Source organism: Eleutherodactylus coqui, chromosome 8, assembly GCF_035609145.1.
Source record: "Eleutherodactylus coqui strain aEleCoq1 chromosome 8, aEleCoq1.hap1, whole genome shotgun sequence".
NCBI classification, from domain to species: domain Eukaryota; kingdom Metazoa; phylum Chordata; class Amphibia; order Anura; family Eleutherodactylidae; genus Eleutherodactylus; species Eleutherodactylus coqui.
In genome coordinates, this window is record NC_089844.1 from 151,303,395 (window position 1) to 151,329,704 (window position 26,310).

The 26,310-nt window shown below is 47.6% G+C and overlaps 1 protein-coding gene across 2 annotated transcripts in view; it reads left to right on the forward strand.

Annotated features, from left to right (window-relative positions):
• ARHGDIG (Rho GDP dissociation inhibitor gamma) overlaps nt 1-26,310 on the forward strand; it is a 57,027-nt gene that overhangs the window by 28,689 nt on the left and 2,028 nt on the right. Inside the window, exons 1-5 of one of the 2 annotated variants that reach the window (XM_066576695.1) lie at nt 384-633; nt 9,658-9,837; nt 16,805-16,888; nt 24,581-24,657; nt 25,250-25,313. In XM_066576695.1, the coding sequence (XP_066432792.1) occupies nt 540-633; nt 9,658-9,837; nt 16,805-16,888; nt 24,581-24,657; nt 25,250-25,313 (499 nt within the window). In that variant the 5' untranslated portion in view covers nt 384-539. Of the gene's footprint in view, nt 1-383; nt 634-9,657; nt 9,838-16,804; nt 16,889-24,580; nt 24,658-25,249; nt 25,314-26,310 lie in introns of those variants that run through there. The other variant, XM_066576696.1, reaches the window with a different exon arrangement.

The following is a 26,310-nucleotide window of genomic DNA, read 5'->3' on the forward strand; positions in this document are numbered from 1 at the left end:
ATGAACGCTGTGACATAATTGCGACTGATGCGGAGCAGACACTCCAGGGAATTTTTTAATATATTTTTTTCCCCAGCTGTGCGGCGCTCCGGCCTCCCTCTGCCGCAGCCAGGCTGGTGTTTGTATTCTGGTGCGTGCGTGCTGCAAAGACAAGGATGAGATCATTGCAGTTGCAGGGATTGATAGAGCGGGGATTGCTGTGCCAGTGCATGCAGCAGGGAGGGGGGAGCACAGGCGCTATATGTATGATGTGCGAGCAGGGAGGGGAGGGCTCGCAGCCTGCAAATCATCGCTGCCTACAGACAACAATCCCAATTTTTTTTTTCCCATTACGTCTTCTGCTGCTCAGGTATTCCTTTCCAGAAGGAAGATTTGTGAAGGGGATTTCTCCACTTTGTCTTCTTTGATGGCTCTTTAGAACAGCACCCAAGCCACAGACCTCCCATTCTTATACGGGGGACGCCTTCTCCAGTTTGTGGCGTTTCATACTTGGACATAAAACTATTTTTGATTTTTCTTTTTTGCATCTGGTTTGGACTATGATTGGGACCAAGTGGGAAATGTTGGGAGTCGACGTCTGCGAATTTGGCGGACAGCTTTTGGAACTTATGTGGTTGACAGTTTGTTACAGAGGTGAGCTCATCTTGGTTGTCGGACGGGATCGGCTGTGTCTTTACAATAAAGTTCTCTTCTTCGTCTTTTCTTTGAATTGCATTTCTATTCATGTTTTATTGCGCAGTTGTTGTTGTTTTTTTTTTTTTCCATATATTGTATTTTTTGTTTCTTTCACACTTTCATATCTTTATTAATTTTTTATTTTAATCATTTTTATATTTTTTTCTATATTTTTGTCATTGTACATTTGTCTTAAATTTTTTTTTTCTCAAACGTTATTTTAGATTGAATTTTTCTTACATTTTAAACATTTTCTATAATTTGATCTTCTAAGATGACCATTTCTATAAGGAGCCGCCCATTAGTGTCGAACTATAGTTTTCCTAATGTGTAACAAGTGTTTTTTATGCTTTTTTTTTATTTCAATTTTGCACACATGTATTGTAAAATTTTTATCAAAATTTTAGCTTTTCTCAAGTTGCTGCACTGCCGACGCCTACCTGGGATGTTTTTTGTAGATGATGATCTGTGGGTGGTAATTTCGGCCCAGGTGGAATATTAATTTAAATGAGTAATAGCACTGACCATTGCACAGTTGTATGCACTTTGTTTGTGAACCTATTAGAAGGCATCAGCTGGTCTACAGCCCTGTCTGTCTCCAGAGTCAATGATGTCATGGTTAATGCTGGCTTTGTCATTCGGCTCTCTGGAGAGCAATGTGCAGTGTCACAATAAGACAGCAGATCTACTACTGTAATCATGCAAATGTCACTGTACAGATTTTGTTAAAGGGGCTAAAGCCTACACAATGGCAAAAATAAGACGTAAATGTAAACTGGAATGAGATGTATATGCATTGTATCCTAGAATAACTTTAAACTCTGATCTTCTATAAATCAATAATTTAGAAACTTGAACTTTGAAAGTGACCGTCTGGTTTCGGAACGCAATTCTGTCCTATAGAAAGAGTATATGACCGTTGCCACCACTCCAATCTACTGGTTTCGGATCCTGTTTTTTCGGCTATCCAGTATGACTGCAGCAATTTTCTAACTGCCTAATGCACATGATCAGCACTGACCAATGGTTCATTGGTAGTCTAACCATTTCAGTGCACTGTGGGGATTAGGTAGTCTAAAGCTTGCATCAGCCATCTTGGATGGCCAAAAAACACAACCCGTAACCAGTGAATCCGGGGGGGGGGGGGGCAGCAGGGAACAACAAGTACAGGTAATATACCCTCAGGCCCTGGGACAGCACTTTTGTTTTGAAACCCAGAGGTGCACTTTAAATTGTCTTGCGTGAAATCTTAGCGCCTGTGAGGTCTACCACTTATTATCTGATACTTTTCATCCGTTGACCTCCAATTGGGTATAATATCTGGGCCTAGGAGTGCATCATCCTTTAAGATGAGATGAAAACTTATCTCCACTGCACTTTATGCTGAGAGAAGGGCGGTAGTATTCTGGCAGATACAGTCCATCCCTGCCTTCACTTCAGAAAGGAACTGGGGCGCCATTAAAGAACACCTGTCCTCACCATCTCACCCCTAAAACTAACTTCACTGGCTGTGTGTTGAGAGGTGGGAATGAAAAATCAATCCCTTTTTAATGGCCTTTCTTTTTCTAATGAGCCAATGTACCTCCTCAACTGGGTTCCAAAGTTATCTTGTGATGTCAAACCAGTGGCGAAGTCATCTGGTCAAAGAGTCAAGCTAATTCATGAACTGTTGAGCTAACCACGCCTCCTATTAATGGACGGCTTTTCATGTTCCTGGTGCACGGAAAAACTATAGCAATAGAATGGGGTATGGTTGGTTCAGCAAGCACACAAATCAGCATGGCTCCTCTCGGCCAGGTGGGATAACTTAAGAACCTAATTCTGGAGACACATGGGCCAGCCAATGAAGTTAGTTTTAGGCGCAAGATGGCAGTGACAGGTTCCCTTAATTTGTGTTGCCTTTTTTAGGGGGGGGTGGGGGGATGACAAATTCTTGCTTGGTGCCCCTGTTGGCGGCTACTTGTACATAGGACAACCATTGCCAAAATTCACTGTTTCCAGCTATTTTTATTGAGGCGATAATCGCCCTGTGTAAAGTTATCTTAAAATACACACTTCTGTTTAGTCAGGTTCCAATTGAGGGTCGAAGTAATATCTGGTCCCGAGGAGAATATAGATATATCGAGCATATCATGCCAAATTCCATTGAGTCTTGAAGACAGCTGTCTTCCATTTCCTAAAGCAAAGCTGAAGGGGTGATTACGTTATCGTTCCCGTCGTCCATTTTTCAACAATGTAGTTGTGTGACCAAGGCTTGACATCTCTCCCTGTTGTTGGCCTTATGGGTGCCACCTCATGGCCGGAGCATCCAAAGTTTGCTCAGTAATCCCACATATTGCCAAATCCTCTGGAAAGGCAGCTGCACCACTACACCCTCTAGTTTGCTTGTGCAGTGTTCTTTTGGAACATGATATGCCATACGGTTGGGCATGTTCATAGGCTGTTATGTCCAGGGTACCAACCAAACTGACCGTAACAATTGTTGGCCAATAGCTGTTACAAGCTATGCGGCTATAACCATGCATGCTCAGCTTGGCCCAGCTTGCATGTTTGGCATTGGGTTGGGGGGGCTGGGGGAAGGGGGAGTGGATGCCGTATCCCTCTGGCACCCATTTTATCTCCTATGGCATATAGGTTTGGACATGCCCGATTCTTTTCCCCAACTTCTAAACCTTTTTGAGTCCATGATCTTATGTGTACAGGGACGGGGTCTCCTGGCAGCAGATTTGACTAACTTAGATGTGTATGACCAATTTATGGCCAGCCTTACGTAGTGCTCCACTCTTGCCCTGCATTATGTATTTTACATACTGGTAACCTGTTAAGTCTACCCCTCCACCCCCACCGCCCCCTTCCCCGTAGCCTTCCACACTATACCCCATGGCGGTTTCTTATTAAAATGCCTTTAACTTCAGTACTCTCTCGTGAATCTCCTCATCCCTTTGAACTCTCTCGAGGAGTCACATCTCGCTATTCATGCCGGGATTATTAGCTGAAGTGGCTCTTTTGAGGAAGGTAATAAGATTTAGGTTTCTGATTAGTTCCCAGCTCTTCTTTCATCCCTCTGAAGCAGCTAAGCGCAGGCATCTAATCTCGTTTTTATGCATTTATTGCCCGTGAGTCTATCGCTTCCTGCGAGGTGCGGTTCTTCTATCTCTGTGCTCTTCAGAACTGGCGATCTTCTTATCTTATTGAGATTCTGTAAAACGACAGCCTATGTTTTGAGGCGCATCATTTAGACAACTGCTTGCGATGTATGATAGCCATATAATACGGACACCTTCGCCTTGTCCAATGATAATGTCACGCTGTGCGGCGCGGTGAAGTCGGCTGTTTTGTATTCGCAGCTTGTTAGCTGGATGTTGCTTTCTAGCAAAAAAACGTTTTTATCATGCTTCTTGCCTGTTGTACTTTTTTGCTATTTTTTTTAAAAGACCTCCAACTTGTTGGCCACCAACCAGACAGACTTGGTGCATTGTTGTACATGGTGGACCCTAGAGGTCACATAGTTTTGACCTGGCAACTAGTCATGAAATCTCTTACATCGGTAGCCGCCTTCAATTTATGGCTCTCCAGCTGTCACGGACTTACAACTAATGGCGTGTTGGGTCTTGTAGTTTTGCAACAACTGCACTGCCACCGGTTGGTGACCATTCTGGATTTCTTCTGTTCCTCAGTTAAAGGGGCTTACTAGGGAAAGCCTCAATAGTTGATTGACTGGGGTCTGACACTCGGTACCCTAGCTGATCGAGCGCCCGCTGTCAGTGTACGGAGCAGAAGCATTTGGCTTCAACCCTTGGGTAATGGCCAGCACTTGTAATTGTAGGTGCAACTCATTAAAACAAATGACCGCTGTGCCTGCAAATACAAGCGCCCATTACACAGGGGTCGGAGCTATTGGCTTTCACGCCAAGCCCTGTGTATTGTGGCACTGACAGACTCCTGATCTGCAGGGATCCCGAACAGGAGACCGCAGTCATCAGCTACTGATGACCTATCCTGAGGACACCTAAAAAGGATTTGCATGGAAAGCCCCATTCACTTGTATTAGTGGAAGAGCATAACTTTGACTATATAACTGGAGAAAGTAGCCCCGAATCGCGTGGTGCGTTTTTTTTTTTTATTGTTTGTTTTTTTTTTGGGGGGGGGGGGGGTTGGCGTTGTCTTGTGCAATACTCATGTGCCTCCCTTGACCATCATTCACTATGGTGGGCATAATTACAACTTTCTGTTACAATTGATATGGCTGATACTGTTGCACATATTGCACCATCCTGCTACTTTGTTTGGAGTTCTATAGTAGTCTTGCCTGTGCCACAGAGGGGAAGGTAAGGGCTGTTGGGTCTTCTCCCTATAGAGTATCACTTAAAGGGGTTGTCTGCTTAGTTGATGAAATTACAAATTTTCACTCCTAGACTGGATAGGTGAAAACCAATAGACTGATCGGGGTGCGGCTGCTGGGACACCTTGTGCTCTGAGAATGAGCGACCCTTGTCTCCTTCCACCCCACTTCCCGGTGCAGGATAGATTCAGCCTATTATCCCTAATGATGAAACGGAAGGGCTGCCTGTTGTACAAGCAGCTCTATTCCTCTCGATGGTGCAGACAGCCAACAAAAGGAGATCCTGTGGACAGGAACAACTAGTTACCGAAAGGGGTCAGAGGAGGATGTCGGGAATCATTTTGACCAACAGGCAGGAGCAGCCGAATACAATGCTGAACACACAACTCGCCGTTCCTTAGCACAGATGGGCTAGAACAGCAGATGACCAGATCCAGCACCATTGTGTCTGAGAGAAAGATGAGTTTTCAGAGGGCAAAAGAGTGCAAAAATTGTATCGCCGAGCAGCGGAAAATTACTGCCCGGTCAGATGGATCCAGATTTGTGTTGCCCCGTGCTGATGGGAGGTCAGAATTTGGTGCAAGCAGCATGAACCGATGACCCCTTCCTGTCAGCTAATGGAGGTGGAGTAATGGTGTGGGAAAGGCTTTCCTCTGATGCCTGTGGATGGATGACATGATGAATTGCTGCGGTTCTGAAGACCAAAATGTCCAACGTGCCACTAGATGAGGGTCCCCAAGGGACCAGTATATAGCCAATTAATTTTTACAGCTTAGGATCCTCAGGACAGTGTAAGGATGGGGAGGATTATTAGGGATCAGAGTGACTTCGTCTTATGGGAGAAATGCTACGTATTTTATGGGGCTTTCATGGGGGGTGGGGGGAGGGGTTCTGCATTTTCTGTGCCGTTAATGTTACTTTTAAGTCTATAATGAAATATTAAATGCACTACTACAATGCATCAGATCACTTCTCAGCTAGCGTAATATGCGTACATGTTTAATAAAGCACCAAGACATAATGTAAGAAGTTGGGCTGATGTCTTGGGGAAGATGGTATAAATCATTCTGCTGTGCTGTCCATATTATGGTGGAAAAGCAAGCCTCACCCTAGGGTTCTACTAAACCGGACTTGGATCCCATAGAGTTCTATAGTAAGACAGGGGAAGGGATGCCTGACCTTCCTGCTGTAATGTGCTAAAACTTGTCAAACTGGGGTGCCTTGGGCCCACGAGTAAAATTTATTTTCGGGGCTCACTGAACAGTTAGACATCAGTATTGCCTAAAGATGCTGAACTTTGTCTATCAGTATCTATTCCAGTGGATGTACTGTGCCATTCATATGGGAGGTTTAGTGGACTTCTCTGACTCCGAGTCCGGTCCACGTGTGTATGGGAAGATGTGTGCGAGATGTACAGACACGGGAATCTGTGAAGCTGTGGGTGTTGCCTGTAGCTCAGCCCAGCCAACCCATGTCTTCTGGTGGAGACATACTACACTAGTACCGAACTGTTCTAGGCCACTGGGAGTTTCAGGAGAACCTGCACTGGCCATGCCCTAATCTGCAATGGCCAGAACCTGGGCACATACATCTATATTACACTCAAGTTCAACACTAACAACCAATCAGGTTGCTGGAATTGTAAATCGGAACCAATGAGATTGACATTCCAGCCTTGCTGGAATTGCTCCATAGTCCCGAACTTGAGTGTAATATAGATATATGCAACCTGGGCATGAGATCTTGCTCTCCTGCCAGAGACTGTTGATCCACGATGACTCCCATTATGGTGCAAACAGAACGTGCTATGCTGCCTTCCCCAGGACTGTACTTGGTTGCTGCAGCTCCCCCTGGTGGATAGAGAGACTCCCCACCCTTCTCCTGGGTCTACCATTAAACCTCCCTCCCTTTTTCTTAACTCTTCCTTGCCTGTCCACGGGCAGATTTTCATTCCGTATCTGGACTTCGAAGAACACAGTGAACGCTTTCCATAGCGTTGCTATGGAAAGTGCAGCCCCCCCCTGTCCACGAGTGGAGAATTATAGCGATTCTCTGCTCACGGGCAGCAAATCGCAGCATGCTGCGATTATCCATAGTCAGCCTATCTGTCAGATAGGCTCAGTGCTCCTGGGCAGCGGCTCAGGCAGCCATTTCCTTCCACAATTATTTCATTTCCTTCCACATCTTCCTCACTTTTCTCACTCTCCTCATTCCTCTTGTGTTTCTTTCCTTTTCCTCAGCCTTTTCTCCCGCAGTCGCTTGTGTTTTTCTTTATCAAGTTTGCCTTTTTTTTTTTTTTTTTTTTGCATTTGTTCTCAACTCTCTCTAACCACCTCATCCCTTTTTTTCTTTTCTCTTCCCTTTTTCCCCTCCTCACCCCTTTTTTGTCAAAACTCCTTCCTTTCCCTTCTCCTCTTACATTCTAACTCCCTTTTTGTTCCCCACTTCCTCCTTTCCCTTTCTTACTTACTTCTCCTTGCCTTCTCTTCTCTTTCTCCTCTCCCTTTCTTCTTTCCTTTCCCTTGCCTTCCCTCCTTCTCTTCCTCCTTCTTTCTCTCCGCATTTAATGCTGCTTTTCCTTTCTCCTCCTATTGTAAACTTATGGCGAGCGGTCCACTGGGCTGTCCAGACTGTGGCCCAGCTAGATCTCCCATCACTGCTCCTCTCTGGCATTGTGCCATGGATGATGTAGGAGACTGTGCATGCACAAGGATGTCTTAGCCCAGCGCATGCACAGTTCATCAGGCCCTTCTGTGGGTAGATACTGTAGATAGAACTGCGCATGCCCTGCTACCTCCCTCCCCTCCGCTCTTATGACCAGCGGTTCTGACGTATCCTATGCCATCACAGTGCCAGAGAGGGGTGGCCTTAGAGGATGTTGCCTGGCTAGCCCGCCCGCCAGACTGTTCACAGTGAATTTACATGTGGCGGGGAAAGCCTCTATCCTATCTTTCAAGTTGGTGGCACAGAGTGATAAGGCAGCAGAAATGCGGTTCTAAGCTCTCGCTCATGACCTAAAGGTGGCGAGTTCAATCCCCGCCTGGTTCAGGTATCCGGCTCAAGGTTGGCTCAGCCTTTCCATCTTTACGAGGTTGGTAAATTTAAAGGGGTTGTCCCGCGGCAGCAAGTGGGTCTATACACTTCTGTATGGCCATAATAATGCACTTTGTAATATACATTGTGCATTAATTATGAGCCATACAGAAGTTATAAAAAGTTTTATACTTACCTGCTCCGTTGCTGGCGTCCTTGTTCCCATGGAGCCGACTAATTTTCGCCCTCCGATGGCCAAATTAGCCGCGCTTGCGCAGTCCGGGTCTTCTGCAGTCTTCTATGGGGCCGCTCGTGCAGAATGCCGGCTCCGTGTAGCTCCGCCCCGTCACGTGCCGATTCCAGCCAATCAGGAGGCTGGAATCGGCAATGGACCGCACAGAAGCCCTGCGGTCCACGGAGACAGAGGATCCCGGCGGCCATCTTCAGCAGGTGAGTATGAAGACGCCGGACAGCCGGGATTCAGGTAAGCGCTGTGCGGGTTGTTTTTTTAACCCCTGCATCGGGGTTGTCTCGCGCCGAACGGGGGGGGGGGGGGGTTAAAAAAAAAAAAAACCCCGTTTCGGCGCGGGACAACCCCTTTAAGTACCCAGCTAGGGGGGAGGGAGGGGGGGGGGGGTAATAAAGGACTTGAAAGCGCTGTGGAATAAAATACATCTAGTAAGGTCCAATACTTCACTGTTTTACTGGTATAGTGTGTTTTATGCTCATTAATCTTGCTTAGATTCTCCTGGCTGCTGGACGTTCTTGTCACATTTTTAAGCCATCCTTCGCTAGTCCAGAATTTGTAACTTTTCTCTTTTCAATGCCAGATCAGCAGAAATTCTAAGTGATCTGCTCCTCTATATGGCACATGTTTCTTTAAGGAACTCGATGGAGTCTTACGGGATTTGCTTTTCCTCCTTTTCCTCCTTATCTCCTTTATGTAGCATTATCCTATTTTGGGGTGGTTGCTTACCTCCTATCTATCCATTGTCACTTAATGCCTACTTTCCCTTTTAAGCGGCTGAGCAAACACCATTATTTCCTAATTCGGTGTTTCCCGCTACTCTCCGCTTGTATCACTTTTAGGTTCAGGAGAGAAAAAAAAATCTTACCAGTTGATATAGTAACCGGCAATTACATGATGTTTATCCAAGAAATGGCACCTCTGCGACTTATTGATTGCAGCCAGCTGTTTAGATTTATTAGATATCCACTGAAAGGAGCGTTTACTTAAAGTAACATCGCCTCAGTTTATGTCGACACTTTTTTATAATCTATGTAGGTTCAGTGTTTTGCGCTGATTGCCTTAACATATGTTTATAGCGGTCAGAGCTCCAAATCCCCTGTGTAGACATAGTAATAAATGAGAATTCTGTCTGCCCGTAACCACCACTAGAGGGAGCTCCATTCAGAATTCTGCCACTTCCCATCAGAATCAGTCCTATAGCATATTGGGCATTACCTTTTAATGCATCAGATTACTGTATAGTATGGAGTATGCACACTACGTTTCCCACAATGCATGGCAGCAAAAATTGTACAGATGCTTGACGGTGGCGTTGGCTAGTTGTGCACATCGCTGACTCTTTTCTCTTCCGTTTCAGACATCATGGCCGACAAAGATGGAATTAAACCTTGTGAAGAGGAGGTGGAAGATGAAACCGACCTGAACTACAAGGCCCCGGAGAAGAAATCCCTGCAGGAGATCCAGGAGCTGGACAAAGATGACGAGAGTCTGATCAAATACAAGCAGGCCTTACTTGGGAGCCTGCCGGCCACAGTTGGTGAGTCAGTGCCAAAAATGGCAGGAGAGTAATTCCAATAGTGACCAGCAGGGCGGCAGAGCATTTCATATTTATGGCCACAGTATAACTCCTGCTTGCATTGATCTGGTTTTGCTGTCTGAGCAGGATGGTAGCGCTGCGTTCTGCATGCAGCGCAGTTTCGGCACGTTTTTCCTGTCTGCTCTCTCGCTGCTCCTCCTAAGTATTGATTTTTGTCTGCACCAATCTGTATAGCTCTTCCCCATTTTCCATCAGCCACAGAACCGTTTCTTCAGAGACTGATGCTCCTTCCCTGCAAGGGATTGTTGATTTGACTTCTCGGCTCCTGCAGAGGATTCATCTAACCTCAGCTGTAACAGATTCATCCCGCTGCTTCACTTCAGTATAGCTCTGCCCATCCTGAGCCTCAAGGCTCCTGAAGAGAATTCCAGAACCACAGTAAAGACTGACACCTCCGCACAGTGATGGGGTGCATTAAAAACCACTGTTGGAAAACATTGGTAAAATTTCTGCAAAACGCTGCGATGAAAATCACGGCGCAGACGCTGTGTGTGAGAGTGGCCTTAGACAAACGGGAAAGGCGCCTCCCCCTAAAAAAAAAAAAAAAAAAAAAGAGGAAAATAACTTACTTTACAGGCATTGGAGGCGCCAATGCACAGGATACCCAACACTTATTTGATCCATTGAGACGTGCCTAAAGTGACAGTTATAGTGCCCACAGTAGTGACCCCAGTAGTAATATGGGCCATGTTAGGACCCCCCCCCCCCCCCCCCCTCACTGCCTTCCCCCTCCATATTGGTCCCAGTAGTAAGTTACCCTGTTAGTGTTCCTGGTATTAACAGTGGCCTCCCATAGTGATGGTGATTCTGTTAGTAGCCCCTGTAGTGATGGTGACCCTGATAGTGTCTCCTATCGTGGCCCCAGCAGTAATAGTGTCCCCTGAACTTCCAGTCAGGTAGCAACCCGACGGGAATTTCACTTGCCTGGCCCGGAGCTCCCCTCTAGCTGTTGAGTCTGTGACCCATGACTTGCGCCCCCTAGGTGGCCGGACCACTTCTCTGACTTTTTGTGTATGCTATCCACAGGATGCATCGGTAGTCTACGACGCTACATGCTGTTCTGATTGGTCAGTGCTACTCATGTGGATAACACTCGCCAATCAAAGAAGTAGTGTCTTAGACTAAGCTGGTCTCTGCTTCTAGAGGGCCGGAGAGTTTCTTTAACTCCTCCTGATCTTTTTAAAAAGCAATCGGTTCAGGAAATTATATCTGACAACCTCTAAGAACCCGGATGCCATATTTGTGGCTCCATTATGGTTGTCGCTTCCCTTCCCCCACGGAGAAAACTGTAATTTTGTAAATGTGAATACAAAGCACCTGGAAATGCCCTTTTAATTTTAGATTTTGGATCCCACATTGTATCTCGGCTCCAAGCGCTGGCAACGTGCCCATCGCCATCTGTTCCTGGTGGCAGCAGGTGTGCGCTAACAAGTGTTCAGGCATCAGTGTGGTGATGTGTGACTGTACAGATGTGCCTCTTAGCGATGAGATGTGCCGGGTCTTGGCGAAATCTAGGGAAAGAATTTTAATAGAAAATTGTGGGCGCAGTAAACCCGCAGTATTGGGTGCGGAATTCACCCGTCATTGAGAAGACGTGGGTGCCGCAGCGTAAACCGTGATGAAATTAACCTGCTGCACATGTTATTCCGCGCCGCATGTCGGCTTCTGCTCTGGTTTTGTGTGGATTTTTCAGCGGCATGTGGATGATCTTTTCCAAATCTCATCCACTTTGCTGCTGCTGTAAATTCTGCGGATGCGCCCCGTGTGAACACGGCCCAAAGCTGCTACAGCTAACCCCTCCAGCTGCAACTGCATTTTTTTGGGGTTTTATTCCCCAAAAATAAAAATCCTCACCGATGGCTTTTCTAATGATGCTCTGCGGGAGGGCTTGTTCATTTGTGGAACAAGTTAGATTTTCTACAAATAAAAGCTACTATTTAAAGCACCCTGTAATGTCTTAGAAATTCTTAAATGTTTTATAAATGGGGTGAAATGGGGGGGGGGGGGAAGCTCTATTGCGCTATTATTGGGAACTTTTGTTTTTATGGTGGTCACAATGCAGTAAAAATGGCGCTATCCTTACTCTCTGGGCTCGTACAATTACAGTGTACCAAATTTATATATATATCCTACATTTAAAAAAAAGGAAAAATCCTTCTACTTCTCTATCACTAAATAAAAAAATTATTATATAATTTTTTTTTTCTTGGCAAAAGCATGATGAAAGAAGACAATTGTGATGTATTTTTCTTTTCCATGGCATTCACTGTGGGATTAATAATGTGATATTTGTAATAAATTGGACACCTTACAAAGTAAGGCTGAATTCACACGGGTGTACTGGCTTTCTGCAAGGGATTGGGGCGGGAGCTAGTGTGCTAAGCTCCGCCCCTTGTTGGCAGCCAGCAATGGGAGGGGGCAGGAGCTTAGTAACCAATGCTGCCCCTGCCCCGCCCCTCTCATTGCAAACAGCCAGCAGGGGGCGGAGAGGAACAGGGAAGGGGGTGGGAGTTTAGCAGTCACACTGCTAAACCCCCTCCCACCTCTCTACTCCGGCAGCTGTCAAAGGCTCCAGTAGGAGTCTCTGCAGCCGTCGGCAGCGTAAAAGCGCCTGGCTGAAATGCGCTATCCTGGCCGGGCGCTTTTATGCTGCGGGAATACACCCATGTGAACTGATGCATCAGAGGGGCAGCATATATCGGCCGGGTGTGAAAGCGCGACCAATAGGCTGAAGGGAGACAACGTCCATCTAGTGCAGCCTGTTTCCAGGCCCCCGCCCCCCCCCCCCCCTTCCCCTCCGTGTTGGTCCAGAGGAAGGCAAAAAGACTCCAATGAGGAAGAAGCCAATTATTTTTGGGGAACAAATTCCTTCCCGACTCCATAACGGCAGTCAGAATAATCCCTTGATCAATGTTTGTTCCTACATAAATGTAAAGACCCTGATGAACAACCCCCTGGTCACCTAATGTCTATATCCTGTAATATCCTTCCGCTCTAGAAAGACCTCTAGTCCCCTCTTAACTCCTCAATGGATTTAGCCATCCCCACATCCTCAGGCAGAGAGTTCCACAGTTTCACTGCTCTTACAGTAAAGAACCCTCTCCTATGTTGGTGATGAAACCTTCTTTCCTCTAGCTGTAGCGGATGCCCTCTTCTTACTGTCGCAGTCCTGGGTATAAACTGATCATGGGAGAGATCCTTGTATCGTCCCCTCATGTATTTATACATAGTTACTCGGTCGCCCCTTAACCGTATTTTTTTACGGGGTGCATAATCCCAATTTTGATAGCCTCTCTGGGTGTTCCAGTCCTCCCATTCTGTTTATTAATTTGCCCTTCTCATCATTGGCTCGTTCGGTTTTAAATGGCGCTCATTCAGTCTTTCACATTTGCTGTATAAGAAAATGTGAAACACTAATTCTCGTGTTCATCTACGTTGGGCTTTCTGTCTCTGTTCCAATGTTGGAGCTGAGAGACAGAATTAAAACAAAAAGACACTTCAGGTCTAATCAGGACCATTAAATGCTGCTGTTCAAGAAACGGCGCCATTCCTGTCCCTAGGATGTGTGTGGTATTGCAGCTCAGCCAATTCACTTAAATGGAGCTGAGCTTTAATACGGACACGGGGCATGGACAGGTGTGGTGCTTTTTCTGGGGAGGAAGTCCCGTTTTCCTAATCCTGGACAGCCTCCAAGATGCCCACCATTGCACAACTTGGGAAGAACCAAGAAATGCAATTGGTTAACTATGTATAGGACGGCTAGGTCTACTAGAGAACCTCCAAGGGGTCCAGGATCTGACGCGGTTATGGGCCCTACCACCTGACTACTGGCCTGGTTAGTGTATTTTATAGCCCTGTACACAGGAGACACCCATTCTCTTCATTAACGCTGCAGATAACCTGATATCTCCCGTGAGTTGTGGCTGATGGATGGCCGGGGTAATAAATCACATGCTGATTCTAGTTCACAGAAACCATTAAGAAATCTCCCTCTGCTTCCTGATCCGATTACCGGTACATTACCGGGACTAATGGCTGCAGCGCGCTCGTGTATCAAGTGGGGTCCATCTCCTGGGAGCAGGAGGAAGACCTGGATATAGAGACGGCTTACGAAAAATAAAGACCTCTGCTTGCTGCCAACGCATGGAAGTATTGCTGAATCAGCGGCAGTGTTTCAATGTATCAGTGAAGGCAATAATGTGAGCTAAACACTGGGGAGGGGGGCAAATCTCTCCTGGACTCCAGGATGAAGGCAATCGCATTTAATGAGACTATAAAGTCCCAGTTTTTTGGAGTTCTGTGATCTTTTATCCCACTGATTTCCTTCATATGTGCTGATTGACAGCTGCTCCCACCCCCTCTGCACTTATGTGTCTTTCTCCCACTACTATAAATAATAGATCTGCCTTCTCTCCAGCTGATTATACTCGGAGGTCTCTTTTGTCCCACGGCTGCAAAACCTCCTGATGCGGCATTTACCCGTTTCAGGATTCTGCTGAGTGTCTTCTACTCGCTGACCTGCCGTAGAATATAGTGCTGCCGCCGCTACTTGCGGGAATCCCCCTGAGGACTATGTAATACTCCAGGTACATTATGTGTGGTGGACTGCAGTATACTGTGGTTGCCTATGTGTATATGTACCGCAAATGATGCAGCTGCCAGGGGGCCCTTGGACAGAGAGGGCCCAGCCCGTGTTGGCCCCATTCCCTTTGGGAGGTGAGAGGAACCAAAACAGAGCTATACCCTCTGCAGCAGATGGGGAATAGGCCCAGTGGTCTTGGAAAGGAACTGGAGAGCAAAAACACCAGGTCCTTCTGTCCCGAGTAGCAAAACCAAGTGCTGTAATTAGGATTGTATGGTCTTTGCTATGAGCCCCCCTCTGCTGTATGTACGCCCCTGCATTCAGAGCAGATTATATGGGAATGCCGCACTAAGGTTCAATCTGATTAAATAGTGCTGATAGACTTCAAGTGGCAGGGACGTGGTGGTGAAGCGTTGGGTGGGACTGTAGGAGGCGACATGGTGAAGCTTAAGGGGGACTGGAGGAGGGGGCGTCATGGGGAAACTTTAGGGGGACTGGATGGTGAAACCTTGGGACTGGAGAAGGGGATGTGATGGTGGAGCTTTGGGGGGGACTGGAGAAGGGGAAGTTGTGGTGAACCATTTTGGATGGCACTAGGGGAGGGGACGTGGTGGTGATGCCACTTTGGGCGGGACTGAACTAGAGGGACTTGATGAATTACAAAAAACCTGATCCAAAAGTGGAAGTATAGAGGTAAATTATAAAATGTCTCCTCCCTTACCTCCTTCTACTTTCTCACCATCCCTGAATGAACTCCAGAAAGTTTTGAGCCTCAGAACTGAAAACTTCTAGAATTTTCTTAATTGAAACGAAGGGCAGTATTTTGCTGAGAAGCCTGGGAGCTGCTGGGGGTCTTTGGTTGGCGCCTGCAGATAGGCGCCCCCTGTTCTGGCGGTCTGTTTTCCTGGGGAGAGTCCAGCGCCTCCACTCCTCTATCATCCTCCTCCAAGTCTCTGTTCACACTGTTGGGTATCATTAGTTTCTTCTGGCAGTTTGGTGATAAAGCAGAATTGACCGTCTTTGATCAGCGGCGTCCTCGGGCGCCGCACATTCTGAATATTAAGCAGAGCGTCAGTGGGGAGCTGCGGTATGACTTTCATGTCCGCTTCGAAAAATATTCACAGTCTGTTAAATTCCGGAAGAAAACCCCACTGGTGGTTGTAATGACACGGCGTGTGACTGCGGCGCTATGTAGAGGGGTTATACCTCCAGCTTTAATGTAATCAGACCTGATGTGACCTAGGGTACAATGATGGAGTCTGGAGGAGGGCGCCCCCTTGGGTTCAGAAATCATGATGTTAAAATATATTGTGTAAGGGGTCTTTTACACGGAGGATTATATGCTGGAACGAGTCAGTTGCTTTCAAACAATGTCCATTTACAGCAATTTATCACTCATCGTTCGATCGTTGGACGCGTCCACACTGGGGGATTCGCTCATTTTCATGTGATTCAACGATTATTTGAATGATGATCTTCCATGTAAAAGGGCCCTGAGGCTGTATGTACAGTGGGTGGATGATGGAGAGCAATGGATCGAGATGGTGGAGAGGGGTTATTGGATAAATAGGGTAGCGAGGTAATCAGATAATTTTGGGGTGAAGTGGGATAGTTGGCAATGAGATAGTGTGGGATAGGGATGGTTGGATATTTGGGATGAGATAGAATGGCATGGTTGGTAATAGAAGTGGGATAACTGGGGATGAGGTGGGATGGCTGGAAGTTGGTCGTGTAAGGGAGAGGTGGAATGGTTATGGGGATCCAGTGGGGATTGCATGATTGGTGATGCGATAATTGTGGACAAGATGTGATGGTTGGATAGAGGAAGATGGAGAAAGGGTGTGAGGTGAGAATGGTTGGGGGTTGGGTAAACCAGAGCCGAGGTGAGGATGGTAGGGGGTTAGGTAAGTGGGGGCCGAGGTGGGGATGGTTGAGGGTTGGGTAAGTGGAGGCCGAGGTCGGGGATGGTTGGGGGTTGGGTAAGTGGAGGCCGAGGTCGGGGATGGTTGGGGGTTGGGTAAGTGGAGGCCGAGGTCGGGGATGGTTGGGGGTTGGGTAAGTGGAGGCCGAGGTTGGGGATGGTTGGGGGTTGGGTAAGTGGAGGCCGAGGTCGGGGATGGTTGGGGGTTGGGTAAGTGGAGGCCGAGGTCGGGGATGGTTGGGTAAGTGGAGGCCGAGGTCGGGGATGGTTGGGTAAGTGGAGGCCGAGGTCGGGGATGGTTGGGTAAGTGGAGGCCGAGGTCGGGGATGGTTGGGTAAGTGGAGGCCGAGGTCGGGGATGGTTAAGATCATTATTAACTAGTTTGTTTTGTTTTTTTCATTCAGACCCCAGCGTCTCCAATGTACAAGTAATCAAGATGGCTTTGATATGTGAGGAAGCCCCCGGACCCATCACTATGGACTTAACAGGTAAAATACTCATTGCAAAATCTAAAAGTTGCACATAATTCATACATACAGCAACTTTCCGTAATTGGGCTACATAAAATCTGGAATCTCACGAAACTTTGGGTAAGCAGAAGACTGAGCAGAGTGCCGGTGACTAGACTCTACATCTCCCACAATACAACACAGCAGAATGTGTGCGGGAGAGAGACTAAAGCTAGGGAAGGGCAGCAGCAGAAATGTAAGGACATGCCTACTGAGAGCTAACAGGAAGCCAGCAGAATAGTGACTGCAGCTTTGGCTGTGACTGGAGTGTAAGGCAAGATGTTGCTCCAAATGAGTACAAGAAAAGTGAAATTATTTATAAAGTTGTGAACCTATGTAACTGGCGGGCCGCGTTCTTTCATGTGGATACAAGATAGAAATCCGCTGCGTATCGAGGTCATACTATTAACATAAAATGAGTGGTGTTTTCCAATTACGGGCCGCGCTCCTCTGCGGGGCCCATCACATTAATAGAAGAACATTAAATCTCTCCTCGAACGGCTGCACAGATCTGACGGCTTTAATTTTATCAGATCGGCCCGCTGTTTGAAGCAGAAACAAGGGATTTCATGTCTCCAAACGAGGAGCTGAGGAAAAGACGTAGCACGTGCGAAGCGCGGCACGACCTGCATGTTAATTACACAGCGCGACTCGCGAGGGGAAGGTGTTGAAGTAAATTAATAAGGGGTGTACGAGGAACGCTGCTTGAGATCTACTGTTACCCGGACATGAATTAATAATCGGCGCGTTACTGGCAAACGCTGAGCTGCTGTCAGAGCGGACGCGGAAATGTAAAAGATGGATCAAATGGAAATTATTTATTTTTTTTGTATCTTCTTCGTTTGTTTTGTTTTTGCTTTTCAGGATTTCTTTAAGCCGTTTTTAGGTCTTTCCCCAAACTTGGGGTTAGTGATGGTAGCACGGCAGAGCTTTGACAACTACTCATGTAAAGGGTGCAGTGATTACCTTCACCCCTCACCCCCAACCCTCTGATGTACAGAAATGTAGTTGTCATTTTAATTTCTTTGACCGGGCCCTCGCTTTGTTTGACCGGGCCCTCGCTTTGTTTGACCGGGCCCTCGCTTTGTTTGACCGGGCCCTCGCTTTGTTTGACCGGGCCCTCGCTTTCTAGCAGTATATAGCTCTGCTTTTATATCAAGCACCATATGGGGTAAGTTTTTATATCCTAGGTGCAAATATTTTAGGGGACAAGTATTTATGGCATTTTAAGTTGCATACTTTGGAGGGAACTATGTATGGCACAATGAAAAATATTGTTTGCATGCTCAAGTGTCCGGAGCAGCTTGGCTCTGGTACTGTAGTTATGTACTGAGCTTAGTTCTTTGTTATGTAGTAGGCTTGGTGGTTGTACTGCACTGTAAGTAGTAAGCTTGGTTCTGGCACCGTATCTATGCTGTAAGCCTAGTTCAGCTACTGCATTTGTACTAAACTTTGCTCTGATACCTAATGTAGTATGCTTGGTACTTATACTGTATTGCATGAACTACATTTTGTTCTGGCACCATATCTATGCATTAAACTTGGTTCTGGTACCATATCTATGTAGTAAGTGTCACATCGTTTTAAAATTTTAGACTGGGGGCTACCGTATTTTCTACAGCTCAGGGCACATGGTAGACTTAATCCGCCCCTGCTGCAGCCCCTTTGTAAATTTGAAACCTTTTCAGTCTCCTGAAAATCTTTCTAGAGTAAGGGTGGCTTTACATGGGTCCAAAGCCGCCTGAGTAATGGTTTAAAAGAGCGATTACCGGCGACTATCCTCCAAGGTAAACATGGGACCCGACAGGGCAAGTGAGCAAAAATCGCCTATCGGTCAATTGCAATCAGCTCATGTAAACAGGCCGTCCTTTGTCTATGTACTACTGCCTGTTCTCTCAGGATGGAGGTGGGCAGGACGGAAGACCTTTCCAGTCCGCTTTGCTTTCATTCAATGAGCGATTATCAGTCCAGTGTGAAAGCATAGGAGTGATCGTTGGGGCAACTATCGGGTGCTTAAGCACCCAACTATTGTCCCATGTAAAGCCACCCTAAAGCAAACCAGACGGGAGGAGGGGGGTGAAGGTTTATTTTGTTGGTGTCCTTTTTTAAAAATGTATTAATTTTTTGATCGCATGTTATGGGAGGAGTTGCAATTTGATTGGGCCTGAGCGTGATGCAGCAGGAAGTGCCTGCCCACTCGACTGTCGTGGACTGAACTTGGACTAGACAGCCTTCAGATTTAGCAGAGGTTAGGTGGCTTCACATGAGCTGATTCCTATGCAGAATCCGAAGCTGGCGTCCACATGGAAGATCCGCAGCAAATCTCAGGCATTTGAAAGCTATGTACTTGCATATATAATTGCGTATTCCATGATCGGAGGAAAAATCGCAGCATGCGTTATTTTGCTGTGGAAGTCAATGCAGGTTGTCCCACTTACAGCCCATCCGCAATTGACATTGCGGATGGGCTGTGGGTACCCACTTCATCGCCTAGTGATGGCACGGGGAAAAAAAAATTAAAATTTGTACTGCGCATGAGTGACGGCAAGCATCCGCGGTACAGAAGCAGGTAGGTAGAGGCGCTAGCCAGGGTCACAGCCGGTTTCTGGTGCGTGGGATGTGATAAAGCTGGTGCATTTTAAGACTCTCCGTCCAGTCTAGTAGAAATCAGGGACTGAGGTTCTGAACAGAACCGCTGATGTGAACGACCCCTTTGTAAATTGGCCCCATGTTACAGTGCAGGGTGATGCATTGTATCAGAGCAGGGGCTGCATTGTATCAGAGCAGTGGATACAATGTATCAGCACTGCGGTGTTCCACCCTGAGACTGTAGAGGTATTAGTATTCTGCACATGAGGCTTCGTGTTCTCGCCCATCCCCTCCCCACCGCTCATTTACATGGGTGTAGCTTCTACAATGCAGCTTCTGGCCGCGTGCAAAACCTTCAGGCAGCGAAAAACGAAGACAAAAATGTGCGGAAACCGGAACCTGGAGAAGTGAGAATCCCCACGGAATCCCCGCACGCTCCCAAGTCTACATCGCAGTCTGCATGGTCATCTATTGTCTGATCACCGCTGCATGCACCGTGTACTTGCCTATGGGGATTCTGCTGGGTGTAGTAGTACAGGTTGCGGTCTCGGTGGCTGCTATATGTGTGATACAGTAGGCTGCCTCTCCATGCCGCATAGACTTGATTTTACCAAGTCAAACAACACAAAGGAGAGAAAAATTGCCTAAAGTGCAACTTCAACGATGTTACAGAAATATTTGGTCCTAATTTCTGTGCTGAATGTATCAGAAAAATGAATCTCCGACCATTAAATGATACAATATGATGGCTCCAAAGCTCAAAAATCCCATATGTGCCTAAATACTAATACAAATATATCGCGGGGCAGGTACAATCCCACTTCCCAGCAGAATGTAGACAGGTGGATTGCGGATTGGTATTTTGCACTCGTGCACTACCCCTCCGTATAGCAACCACTCGCCCACCTACCAGATATTGGCGAGGGGCTGCTTGGTATTATATGCCTGATCTATGTGCAGATATAGTGCTATTCCTACCCCCCATCCCCACCCCCAGTATATGTGGTCGGTGTGCGAGTGGCTGCTCATTAGTATCTTGCACTTGTACAATGCTCCTCCATATAGCAATCTGCTTGTCTGCATTCTGCTAGGGAGTGGGGATTGTACCTGCTCTTGTATATCTCTGTATTAGTACATGGGTAAATATGGCTGCTGGCAGTGAATCTTAAAGCTCCAAATCTCCATTATAGTTGAACTGAAATTCTGGCATCACTAAGGGGAATCTACTGTACACAGATATATTAGGGGGTTCAATAAGTAATGAATAACTCTATATATAGAGCACCCCCTGGTGGCTTCTGTAGGAAACCAGGATTTTATAAATGAGGGTGCTTCTACAGACATGTACACTGAATGGCCCCTTTTATTGGAGACCCCCATCTAGTAGTGCGTTGGATTTCCTTTGGCCTTCAAACTGCCGCAATTGGTCATGACATAGATTCCACTCTATGGTGAAATTGTTTTGTAGGAGTATTGGCCCCTGCGGACAGGAAGCTTCTTATAATTACCGCAGATTAGATGGCGGTGCTGACATGTCCTGATCAGCCGACAGGAAGGGGTCATCGGTTCATGCTGCTTGTAAGAAATTCTGACCTCCCATCAGCAACAGAAATCTGGGTCCATCTGACCAGGAGATGTTTTTCCGCTGCTCAGTGATACAATTTTTGTGCTCTTTTGTCCCCGGGGGCTGCTCTTTCTGTTTCGTTTAGACACCATGGCGCTGAAACTGGTCTGCTGTTATAGTCAATCTGTGCCAAGGAACGGCGAGTTGTGTGTTTGGACATGTTAGTTGGAGCAGCAGTGTTGTATTCGGTTAATCTTGTCTGTGCGACACCTGTTAGAATGATTCCTGACATCCTCCTCTGACCCCTTTTGGGTAATGAGTTGTTTCCATCCACAGGATCCCCTTACGCTGAATGTTTTTTCCCAATTATACCAGTCTCTGGGGCTTTCTCATAACAGTGTGGAGAGTATACACACGTTTGTCAGTAAAATCCAGTACCTGGCTAGTCTGGCACTGATGACCGGACCTCGTTGGAAGTCACTCCGATCGCTGGATCTTTCCATCTAATGTGGATTCACACTGAAACTGATCCATGGAGAACTTGACACGTGATTTTATGCTGCACTCCGGGGTCACGGGGAGAATCTCCATACAGGGAAGCGCAAATTATGAAAAGGTCCAGGGACTCCTAAAATCTACACAGAATAGCCCCTTTATTAGACTATTACTGTTCTTTACTATTAGTGCTCTATTGACATCTAGTGGTTAGATTGCTTTACTACAGCCCTTGACTATAAACTACAGGAAGGGATGAAAGAAGAATCTTTGCTCAGGAACAGAGCAAAAATTTCTACTGTAATATATAGAATTATGTTCTATACACAAACTGTTGTATTCTGCAGGTGTTACACCCAGAAGGAATGGGGGCTTTCATGAAGCCTGGGAGATCTGTGCAGAGTCACCCAGAATAAATTGGAATGACTCGGGAAATGTTTGTTACAGGTACAGGTGTTGGTAAGAAGTGTGCCCACCATGAACCCCAGAACAGGGGTCAGTAAGAAGTGTGCCCACCATGAACCCCAGAACAGGGGTCAGTGAGGAGTGTGGCCACCATGAACCCCAGAACAGGGGTCAGTGAGGAGTGTGGCCACCGTGAGCCCCGGTGCAGGGGTCAGTGAGGAGTGTGGCCACCGTGAGCCCCGGTGCAGGGGTCAGTGAGGAGTGTGGCCACCGTGAGCCCCGGTGCAGGGGTCAGTGAGGAGTGTGGCCACCGTGAGCCCCGGTGCAGGGGTCAGTGAGGAGTGTGGCCACCGTGAGCCCCGGTGCAGGGGTCAGTGAGGAGTGTGGCCACCGTGAGCCCCGGTGCAGGGGTCAGTGAGGAGTGTGGCCACCGTGAGCCCCGGTGCAGGGGTCAGTGAGGAGTGTGGCCACCGTGAGCCCCGGTGCAGGGGTCAGTGAGGAGTGTGGCCACCGTGAGCCCCGGTGCAGGGGTCAGTGAGGAGTGTGGCCACCGTGAGCCCCGGTGCAGGGGTCAGTGAGGAGTGTGGCCACCGTGAGCCCCGGTGCAGGGGTCAGTGAGGAGTGTGGCCACCGTGAGCCCCGGTGCAGGGGTCAGTGAGGAGTGTGGCCACCGTGAGCCCCGGTGCAGGGGTCAGTGAGGAGTGTGGCCACCGTGAGCCCCGGTGCAGGGGTCAGTGAGGAGTGTGGCCACCGTGAGCCCCGGTGCAGGGGTCAGTGAGGAGTGTGGCCACCGTGAGCCCCGGTGCAGGGGTCAGTGAGGAGTGTGGCCACCGTGAGCCCCGGTGCAGGGGTCAGTGAGGAGTGTGGCCACCGTGAGCCCCGGTGCAGGGGTCAGTGAGGAGTGTGGCCACCGTGAGCCCCGGTGCAGGGGTCAGTGAGGAGTGTGGCCACCGTGAGCCCCGGTGCAGGGGTCAGTGAGGAGTGTGGCCACCGTGAGCCCCGGTGCAGGGGTCAGTGAGGAGTGTGGCCACCGTGAGCCCCGGTGCAGGGGTCAGTGAGGAGTGTGGCCACCGTGAGCCCCGGTGCAGGGGTCAGTGAGGAGTGTGGCCACCGTGAGCCCCGGTGCAGGGGTCAGTGAGGAGTGTGGCCACCGTGAGCCCCGGTGCAGGGGTCAGTGAGGAGCGTGGCCACCGTGAGCCCCGGTGCAGGGGTCAGTGAGGAGCGTGGCCACCGTGAGCCCCGGTGCAGGGGTCAGTGAGGAGCGTGGCCACCGTGAGCCCCGGTGCAGGGGTCAGTGAGGAGCGTGGCCACCGTGAGCCCCGGTGCAGGGGTCAGTGAGGAGCGTGGCCACCGTGAGCCCCGGTGCAGGGGTCAGTGAGGAGCGTGGCCACCGTGAGCCCCGGTGCAGGGGTCAGTGAGGAGCGTGGCCACCGTGAGCCCCGGTGCAGGGGTCAGTGAGGAGCGTGGCCACCGTGAGCCCCGGTGCAGGGGTCAGTGAGGAGCGTGGCCACCGTGAGCCCCGGTACACACTCTTGGATCTTTGCAGGCATTGAATCAATAAGTGTTGGGATATCTTGCTGGGGTCTCTCCATGCCTGCATGACTTGTGCCAGTTGTTGTTGGTGGGGGCCATACAACACAATGCGTCTACCTCTAGTTTCCCAGACATGCTCTATTGGGGATAAATCTGGAGACCATGTGGGCCAATCCATGGTTGTGACACCTTGCAAGGCGAGTCTTGTGATGGCTGCAGCATGTGGACGAGCATTACCCTGTTGGAAGATACCATTTTGGACTGCGGTCATGAAGGGTATGATAACGGGGTGTACCACTCTGTCCACGTACTGGCGGGCAGCCATTGTGCCTTCAACAACCACCAACTCTGTCCTGCTGTCATAACTGATTGCCCCGTGCTCTGAAATCGCAGCAAAGTGGACCCCTTCACTTTGCCCCAGACAGAATCGGGACTCGTCGCTAAACACAACTGTTCTCCATTCATGTGTCCAGTTATGTCTAGTAGGAAATTAGGCTAGAGGTAGCTGGCAGTGAAACGGTTAACAAAACCCACTGCATGGGGGTCCAAGAATGCAACTCGGCTTCATGTAATCCATTTACAATTGTTCTCAGGGTAACTCTGACTCCAACCACCATCTGCATTTGGCGGTCTTCACATGGCATTGACCTGTGCCCGGTCAGCGAGTACTGGGGTCTTCCTGCGTCCACTGAGTAACCGCTCTGTACGGAGATATGGCCAGTCCTGCGATTTCACAATATGATGCCCCCAATTCGTTATGCCAATTACCCGACCTCTCTCAAAATCAGACCAACTCTATGATTTGGCGGAACCGGTCACTGACAATCTAACGCACCCGACCGCATTAACTAAAACAATGCAGCAGTTTCCATAATACAGGGGCGGCGATTCCCACACGAATACAGGGGCGTCATCCGGTAATACCTTCATATGGAGAGACGTTCATCCAAGTCTCCCACATCTTCTCCATCTGCTTGCCTGTAACACTTTCCACCAGTGTGTGTAGAACATATTGGATACATTATATATAACATATGATACATATTGAGTTTGTTGCAGTCATTTGACGTTTTTCATTTCTGCAGGCAACGTAACGGCCCTTAAGGATGTGGCGTTCGTCCTGAAGGAGGGCATGCTGTACAAGATCCTAATCTGCTTCAAAGTGAGTGGCGTGCGCTTTGATCTCCTTGTTTGAAGGGATCTGCTGATATTGGGCTCCTGCCCACGGCCGGATCGGATTCCGCCTGTGAAATATTGCAGCCGAATCAGACCCGGCGCCCCCCAGAGACCCTACACTCACATCTCCGGATCCACGGTGACTGTGTCGCCCGGTGGGCATGATGCTGTGCTAACAGCGGAAGTATCGCAGAACGGACGGCTTCCGTTGACTACAATGGAATCCGCCCCGCATGGAATAGAACACGCTGCGATTCGTTGCCATAGCATGAGGGCAGGAAGTGTTGTCAGGGAGTCATGGGTAGTTTTATCACCACACTCAAGCTCCTCCCACCCCACCCCACCCCAATCATCTATAGAACTGCTTTTATCAACATCTATAGACTTCTAGAAACGCTCCCGCTTTTTATCAGTGTGGTGCGGACTTTCTTTTTTAAATTAAAACCTTTTTGTATTTTGACCAATCTAATTCAACTTGATAAATGATATTTGTATTAATGCGCCTAATGAACTAATAAAACCTTTTTGTTCTTCTATTATAAACTTATTTACAAGTTGTTGTTGTTTTTTCTTACTAGGTGAACCATGAAATAGTTTCTGGGCTGAAATACATCCAGCACACCTTCAGGAAAGGAATCCGGGGTAAGCGAGTGATGGAAGAGGAGTCCAGAATAGAACATGAGGCGGGGAGATTTGAATTTGTCTCATGTAAATCTATTTGGCACCAAACCCTCTTGCCTGAAGTTCATTTTAACCCTTTCCAATCCACTGTTTGACATCTGAAGACATTTTGATTAAAGGCTGTACAGCTCCGATGTCGGAAGACGACCGGCAGGGTATTCTAATTGTATATTGCCGGTCGCTCTGTTGTTGGGGGGCCTCTCCAGCATGTCCCATAGCGCAGTACTGGCTCTAGCCAGCAGATGCCGCCATTGTATAATGGCAGAAAGAGAAAGTCCCCTAGGAAACCCTGAATCCAAAATTGGATTGCAAAGGGTTAACTCCTCAATGACCTGACTTACTGCTTCTTACGGCTACAATTTAGTTAGTGTGTGTATGTATGTGTTTGTGTATATATAATAGTGTGTGTGTGTGTGTGTGTGTGTGTGTGGAAAAAAAAATTATATATATATATATATATATATATATATATATATATATATATAAATTTTTTTTTTTTTTTTTTTTTTTTTTTTATCAGTGTAGCTGTGTGACCCTTTTTTCCTTTTTTGCAGGACGAGTTGTAGTTTTTATACCAACTGATCACATGGTTAATAACGTTTATTTATATTTTGCTACGGACAATGTGGGGAAATAAGCTATTTCCATCATTGTTTTTGAGATTCATTTTTGTAGCATTCACCATGTGGTATAAATATTGTTGCCTTTTATTCTTCGGGTCATTTGCTATATTTGATATAGTACACTTTTTTGGGTTTTTTTCACTAAAAGAATTATGCGGTGCCGCATTCCAGAACTCAAGCTGTTTTTTTTTTTGTTTTTTTTTCTTCTTTTTAATGTTTTATCAACAAAGCTGTATATGGACTTGCTTTCTGGGAGTCAACTTTAGTTTTTAATGGTGCCATTTTGTGGTATATGCGACTCTTTTTTTTTAAGAAGGAAAAATGCCAAAATAGCT